The 8,623-nt window shown below is 34.0% G+C and overlaps 2 protein-coding genes across 2 annotated transcripts; one reads left to right on the top strand and one right to left on the bottom strand.

Moving 5' to 3' along the window:
• The first annotated feature begins 1,073 nt into the window (after positions 1 to 1,073).
• On the top strand, positions 1,074 to 1,625 carry LOC131612264 (extensin-1-like). Its single transcript, XM_058884071.1, has 2 exons — positions 1,074 to 1,248; positions 1,333 to 1,625. The coding sequence occupies exons 1-2, from the start codon at positions 1,110 to 1,112 to the stop codon at positions 1,509 to 1,511; spliced, it is 318 nt and encodes a 105-aa protein (XP_058740054.1). The 5' UTR covers positions 1,074 to 1,109; the 3' UTR covers positions 1,512 to 1,625.
• Positions 1,626 to 3,239: 1,614 nt separating this feature from the next.
• LOC131614579 (F-box/kelch-repeat protein At3g06240-like) lies at positions 3,240 to 3,764 on the bottom strand. Its single transcript, XM_058886147.1, has one exon. The coding sequence runs from the start codon at positions 3,762 to 3,764 to the stop codon at positions 3,240 to 3,242; it is 525 nt and encodes a 174-aa protein (XP_058742130.1).
• Between the last annotated feature and the right edge of the window lie 4,859 nt (positions 3,765 to 8,623).

The raw sequence follows: 8,623 nt of genomic DNA, 5'->3' as shown, positions 1-8,623 counted from the left end.
AACAAATTATATTAAAAAAAACATTTAAATAAATATACTTTGGAAGCTCGTTCAAAATAACTTTACTCAATTCAAATTATTTTATCATGGACCATCCCTCAATAAAATTCTTTAAGTCAAATAAAATTATCTTAAGTCCATATGTTGTAACCATTTATTTTAGTTCAGTTTTATTTAAATAAAGTTGAGCTTTACTTAAACAAAAAATATCAAAAACCATTTTCATTAATATACATCTATTCTATTTGGGAAATAATATTCGGTACATCTAAATTATAGAAGACGTGTGAAATAAAATAATTGAGTTTTCAACTAATGAGAAAGGGTAGGAATATTTATTTTTAGTTAAGATGTTTATAATAACTAGACCAACTTCACAAATGTGCATTTTTCTATAGATTTTTTTAGTTTCTTACCATTTGAACCTATTATCAAGCATAGGGTGAAATTGCAAATAGAGAAAAAGATTCCTTTCATTAATTTTAAGGGTAGGAATATTTATTTTTAGTTAAGATGTTTATAATAACTAGACCAACTTCACAAATGTGCATTTTTCTATAGATTTTTTTAGTTTCTTACTATTTGAACCTATTATCAAGCATAGAGTGAAATTGCAAATAGAGAAAAAGATTCCTTTCATTAATTTTTCTAGTGTCAACATGACAAATAAGTAGCAAAAACAAAAAAAAAAAAAAAAAAAGGAATTCAAATTGAAAACGAAAATACTAGAATTAACAAATATTCAATAAATCATAATTAAATTAGTTTTATAAAAATGCACACACACACTTAGCTCCACCACATCCAATGTTGTATATAAACGGTTGTCCAATGCTAGAATTATTACTATAACAAATCCTGAAATATATTTTGTGAAGATGGGAATTAGATACTTAGGCTTTGCAATGTTTGTGTTTGTTTCATGGTTTCTAGTGCTAGGGATCACTGCTGCTGATTCAACCTGCTCAAGCATTGTTGATCCAGGAATCATTTTAGCCAAATGTATTTTATACATTTCGCTAAAATGATTCCTGGATCAACAATGCTTTGAGATGAACTTCACAAATGTTTTTGATGAACTTCAACCTTCAAATGATTGCTGCGCAGTCATGAAAATTGGTAATATCGTCCCATGCATCTGCGAAAAACCACCCCCTAAATTTGAAATTATTGTGAACATGGAGAAATTTGTGCATGTAGCTACAACTTGTGGATCTCAAACTCCTCCACCAGGACAAAAATGTGGAAGTAAGTTCAACTTCACTTTCTTTTAATTCACTTCTATTCAATTATTTTCTCTTTCTTTTACTATAAACTCTGCAACTATTTCAGGTTATACTATTCCTTCACCTGTTCAACCTTCTCCTTCGACCCCAGTTCCTCCATCTCCACCTGTTCAACCTTCTCCTCCTGCACCAGTTCGTCCATCTCCACCTATTCCTCGTTCTCCTGTTCCGCGCCCTCCTCGCCGTTCTCCTCCACCTCTTCGTCGTTCTCCTCCGTTGCCATGAACAACAGTATTCAAGACGCACAACTTCATCTATTACCTAGGAGGGATCCATTTCTATATAATGAATAAATAGCTTAATAATACATGTTGTGCGTCTATTTAATTTAATAATACAATGTTATTGAGATTGAAATAAAAAATTAGTACATAGTTTACTCGGTGCCAGTTCACTGGTTCATTTTATATAATTTTTCTTTATGATGTTCTTGTGCCATAAGGACATTGTTTACAATAATTTAGCCAAAAGGATATAAGTCAGATTTCAAACGTGAATATTTAGCCAAAAGGATATGGTTTGAACATTGAAATAATGACAATGTTTGGCAGTAACAAAAAATTTCTGCTACGGAATCTGTCACACTCTTGACTTTTACGAGGATCAATAATGACTTTACTAACATTTTCAAGTTATTGCAACTTTGACTCATACAAATCATTATAATTGCCAATGAATCATGATTAAAGAAAAACACAGGCTAATGAATCAATGCCTTGGATCTTAAACTACACCTCAAAATTGAAGTGCAGCTCATCAAACTCATGGAGTTTCCTTACCTTTTTTACAGTCTCTTATTTCTGTTTCTATACTCAGTCAACTGTCAACAATTATACCTTAACACCACTGACACTGATTGCTCAGACAACCATTCAGCATCAACTGTCAACAATCTATCAACATAACACCCTTTACACTGTCAAAAAAGCCGATACCTCTTTCAATTGGTAAATGAAACTTATCAGATCCTCACAACATGACAGGCTTTTAAGGGGCAGAATTACTATGCTTCTGTAAACATTACAATTGGTGTTGAGCTCATAGTTCTGTTGCTTTATGCTTGTCCTACAACAAAACAGATAGGAAATCCACCTTTGAATTGCGTGTAAAGTTGCTGGAGCAGTAGTATATATGCATTTTTCACCTTTAATTCCAATCTTCCACAGAGACATCAAATCAACCAACATACTTCTAGACAGTAACTATAGTGCCAAAGTGTCTGATTTTGGAACATCTAGATCAATTCCTTTAGATAAATCTTGCAATGAAGTGTTTGAGACTTAATGGTAAAAAAATACCAGCAATGAAAGAGGTTTCTTCTGAATTAGAAGCAGTGAGAAAGGTGCAAAGATTTATATATCAAGAAACCAAGTGATGAACAATTATTGGAGCATTCAACTAATGACATATCTCAGGAGTCAACAGTGGAAAGCTTTTCACAATCTTCTCAAAGGGAGTCCACGTCCTTCTAAAATGCTAGATTATTAATTTATTATACTTTGTGCTTCATTTTCAGCTTAGGGATGGAAGTGTATCCCATATATGGCTAACAATAAATGACACATTTTTTGACACCTTAATCTGTATATATCAGTAAAAGTTGGTTGTATCAAGACAGAAATTGACATAGCATGTTCTTTTACTCTTTAATATGTACATTTCATATTTTATTTCCCCTCAATTAAATATGAATTATTAATTAAGATTAAGATTAGATATCCGTAAAACTTAGTTTAAAAATGAAACAATACAAACAATATTCTTGAAATTAGTAATTTATAAAAAGTTGACAGTAAAATGCTTTAGAAATATTTGTTCTAGTAGTATATAAAGACAATTAAGTGCCTGTTTGGCTTTTTAACAAGCAAACTCACATCTGGATGTGTCTCTTGCAGTGATTTTAGAGAAGCTCCAAAAGGTAAATTTTATGTAAGTGTGTCTCCAATAATCATCTTAAACTGGCCTGATGTCACCCGGTAGTGAAAGCAGAGACTCTGTATACACCACTGATTCGGATCTGTATGAGAAGAAAATATGACAGGAGTTATCCTCTAGCAGATGTCCTTTGTCATTAAACTTCACCAAATGATGATAACAACTATCTGTTCCAACTATATCACCACACTTCGTAAGGCATATTGGAAAAAAGCCATGCGAAACAGAACTGGCAGAAAATTCAATAATCTTAGTCCAAGATGAATGCACGCCATATTCTCGCATCATCCATATCTTCAATGTGTGATCATCCTTCATCCATGCACCGATATGCCCATCTAGTACCAACAAATCGTATTCTCCGTAAACAAAACTATAAATCCTAAAATCGTCCGACAGAGATATCTCAGACATTCTCCTTTCCTTTAAATCAAAGGCAATAATAACCTCCTTTAGTGTCTCATAATTATAAACCAGAAAATGAATAGAGCCATTCAAGAACAACCCGCCTTTAGAACTATCATCGTGGTCAATTAAAGTCATCATCAATAGATGCATCAAAATCTATGGATAGGGTTTCGGGAGCAACAAAATCGGAATTAGGAACTGCGAAGAGAAGTTTGTGTGTGGGTGAGGTGGCAAGTTGGAAATGTGAAGTAGCGAAACTGGGATTAGAGATAATAGAAAGCCATAATTTGCAGACAGATCTAAAACGTAATAGAGCCTTCACTGGCAACCGCAACAAAATTTCCATTATCAACTCCGGAGGCAGATCAACGCGTTCCATCCTCTTGTCAAGCATTTGAGTCACCAATTCCAAGTACTATCAAGCAGGTTATATAGTATATCTGTTGATGCTAGGGATAGTTATATAGTATATCTTCGCCGGTTCAAATTTTAATTTTTTTTCTTCAATTTTTTAATATACTCTTAAACATTTAGCGCAATTTTATTTATTTCAACTACTTCTATATATATATATATATATATATATATATATATATATATATATATATATATATATATATATATATATATATATATATATATATATATATATATATATATATATATATATATATATATATATATATATATATATATATATATATCAAAAAACACTTTTTTTTTGACAATTTTTTTTTTCAGAACTACATCTATGGAACATGTTTATTATGAGTAAAAAAAGTCCTTCCGAAAATTCATCTTTGAAAATAAAGATATTTTTGGAAGCACGCATGGGGTAAGGAGTTTTTTTTTTTTCAGTTTAAAAGGGGTTCAGCCAAGTAAATTGATTTTTTCCGTTTATTAAGTAATTGGGTTAGTTCATAAATTCAAGAGGTAATAGGTATTTATCCTTGCCATATGGGTAAGGGTTATAATTTCCTCTAAAGAAATTTGAATTTCATTCTCAAATGAAGATTTCCTACTTTTAGTCCTTCCTTTAAACCAGACAACAAAATCTTTGTCAATTTATAAATTTTTGTTAATTTTCAATTAAAATAAAAGGCATGTGGCATTAGATTGTGGTAACAAAGAGTTGATCTAGCGATGAAGGCTTGGGTCTTGAGAGTGTGCTTCTCTTAAGGTCCTGAGTTCGAATCCTGTTAGGTGCTATCAGTCATTGTGTTGGGTCAGTCCATATAGAACTTTATTTTGGCTTTAAACGGGACCCTCGCTAAGGAATTTTTTTCAATTAATCCTTCAGTGTCCCATAGTAAAGACACTAAGTTACCCTAATCAAGGATTTACTATCCTAATCAATAATTTACTGTTTGAACATAGAAACTCTAATTGAATCAGCAATCTCCCCAAAACGTGTCACCAAAACATTACTATTTTTGCGCCTTCAATCTCAATCCAAGTGCCTCGTAATCACATTTCATCTAAGGTTGTTCCATTATTCGTCTTTTTTGTAGTTGTTAGACTGACATTTTCCATTCCTTGAAGACTTCGTCGAGGGTTTAAAAAAGGGTTCAAAAAGGTACGGTTTTGAAAACTCTCCTTTACTTTTATGGTCCCAGATTGTCCTTTACATTGTTGTGGTCCCAAGTTCTGTTTACTTTGTTGTTGTCCCAAAGTTTCATTCAAGTTTTAATAAATAAAATAACAAATTAGATATCGACGAAGTTTATAACGTACGAGTTCATTCTATATTAGTTGTTCTAATTTAGTTCGTTTTGGATAAAGGTGCACGACCCGTCAACCAATTCCAAACAAAACATCAATTCTACAACTCTCGTAATTGTAAGATCATCTCTCTATTTTTATATACTTCTCTCAAATATATATATATATATATATATATATATATATATATATATATATATATATATATATATATAAATACTTCTCTATTTTTACGTGTTTTGAAGGTGACTAATTGTGAAGGTGAGTAAATGTAATATAAATATATTTGTGCAAAATTTTGATGCATGAGATAAGTGATTATATATGGTGATGTTACCTATATGATTGAAAAGCATATATGGGGAATTGTATGCTCATACATTTCATGGTTACGTAGCTACCGGAGAGGAGTCACGAGGTGCACGCCGAAGAGGTGGCGCGGGGTGCGTGTCCAAGAGGGAACCACCTTATCCCGTAGTGGATCATTTAGTCTGATTGATGGGTAGATACCTATCACCTTAGTGGTGCTGAATCCTGAAGCGATACCACGACCCTTTGCGGATGGATTGATATTACGGAATCACGTGCATCAACATATACACATTGCATTAGAAATGAGTCTTAATTTTGCTATATGTATTATTATCTGTAAATGTTTATATACATGTGTTAGAATGAGATCTCTAGCCATGTATAATGTATCCTCTGTTTATGCTTGTTGCTCCGTTGTTGTATATTTGTTATTTTTGGATTGATGACCCTTTCAGTGGATTATGTGGGCTATACGCATATAGATTATGACGCATCCAGGATATGAGGAGACACCGTCGTCGAGGGTGACGTGTACGACCCTTCTAAACCCCGCGGAAAATTAACATCAAAATCAGAGTAAAACATGAAAAAGGGTATTACAATTCCAATAAAATAAACAAATGTTCATGTCATGCCATAAAGGAACGATAAACCAAAAATTATTCAGGTAGCATGTTAACACAGCGGAATATTCTTAACAACTGAATAATCAAACATCCGGAGTCGAAGACTCATAATTCAACCATAAACCATAAACAAAACAGAAGTTTATCAGCCAATTCTAAAATAACGTTCCCGGTGTTACACGACCAGAGCATGACACAGACCCAACTGACTCTAACGAACTACTTGACGAGCTAATCCTCACCAAGTACACAAGCTACTCCTCAATCTGAAAAATAACAACAGTAAGGGTGAGTTTCATTCGCATTAACAAATGTTATAGGAATATAAATGATACAACTTCATCCATACATTATTCACCCAAATCAATTATATTCAGATAATATAGCAACATTCATCAATTACAGTCATTCATACCAAAATACACACAAATTATAACATTGGACAACTTCCATTCATGTTACAATTATACACAACAACCTAATGCAATGCAACTAAATGCATGTGGTACTAAACATGGGATAACACATCTCACCGATCCACCACCATAAAGATTCGGCTACTTCTCTCCCTAATTCCACACAATGGGAATTAGCTACCGCTGTCCCACCACCATAAAGGATACAGCCCACAACATGATTATGAAATGCATGCATCAACCACGACATGCTCATCATCAACATCCACCAACAATTCATAATCATTATTTCACAACATACAAGCATAATAATATCACAACCATTTGATATTCACCACAACATAATACATTTAATCACAACAATATGTTATCATCTCAACAATCGTACTAGCTAAAACACCGCATAGCATGTTCGTACCATTACTCAATCTACTACCAAATACCAATTCACAAAATCAACAAAATGATTTTTAAGTTATAATCCCCTAATATACATCATAAAATAGGGAATTAATTCATCTGTCAGGTCCTCGAAACGGCGTATAAAAAGAATTAACGGTTCAAAAGTTACGGACAATTAAAATAAATATTTTTCAAAAAAGCTTCAGTGGTAACCGGTTACCTAAATGATGTAACCGGTTACATCACTGACAGTAACCTTTATTTTTCAATTTCGCCCAGTGGTAACCGGTTACCTAAATGATGTAACCGGTTACATCATCGCGAAATGCAGTTCTTCGTCCATTCTGAGACCATGTAATCGGTTACCCTCCTCATGTAACCGGTTACATTACTGATATAGCAGAAAAATCACTTTTCTGCAGCACTGTTTTCATCCCAAGTGCGAACCCAATCATACTAAAACGTCCAAAATCTCATCACAGCACGAAAATGCACATTTACACATACTTCTAACATGTATTAACATCAATATCCAACATTAAACATTATTCACAACAGCTCAATTGCATCACCCATCATAAATTGAACCTAAGTTCTACAAAACTCCAAAACCCCAAACACCGACATATAATCCAATTCAGAATCCTAACATACGAACTCAATTGAATCATTCATAATACCCATAATAGAGGTTAATGAGAAGAATCCCGCCTTACCTCGATGTCGAATTCTTGGATGCTCTTGCTCTTCGCACTTGCTCTTCTCCCAATTTCACGTTCAGCCTTCACTTCTCCTTTTTGGTTCTTTTTTCACAAAATCTTCCTCTTTTCTATTTTATGAAAAAAATATAACCTTAGTTTAGTAAAAGACTTTGCAACTGCCACACCCCTCAATTGCTACTTGCGACACTGGCCCATTAGCCTCATTAAGCCATATTTCTCAAATAATTCAATTAATTCTAATTTTTAATTAAAAAATTAATTAAATTAAATAAAGAAATTTATGGGGTGTTACATGACGGACTTCATATTCTCTGATGCATGGACTGACACGCCATGGGGGTTTGACCCGGCCCTAGGACAACTCACATTTACTGGGAACGTGTTGGAGACCACTACTATCATAGGACAGGATCCGAAGACCACTTACTCACGTAGGACCGTGAGCTTCCAGATTCCAGCTTCCTTGATCATATCTAGTTTTCTCTCCGGTGTGATTGACCGTTTCGTATTATTGACTCCTCCTTCAACCCCACCTGGACCCTCATATGCCCCTGTCATGGGAGTAGGGTCATTATTTCATGACACCTATATGCCTCCCCTAGACTTACAGATGTCGCTAGGCTTACCCTCGACGTACACACGTGACATTTTTCCAATAGGCGAGCTTCCCCATATCGACCCAACACGTGTGTCATCTTTGGAGTCAGATGTAGGTGGAGTGGGGGATGACGTAGGTGGAGCAGGGGATGACGTAGGTGGAGCGGAGGATGATGATGATTATGATCCCTCAGAGC

This window comes from Vicia villosa, linkage group LG6, assembly GCF_029867415.1.
Source record: "Vicia villosa cultivar HV-30 ecotype Madison, WI linkage group LG6, Vvil1.0, whole genome shotgun sequence".
Lineage (NCBI taxonomy): Eukaryota > Viridiplantae > Streptophyta > Magnoliopsida > Fabales > Fabaceae > Vicia > Vicia villosa.
Note: the sequence above shows the minus strand (reverse complement) of the source record. Positions and strands in the feature narration are given on the sequence as shown.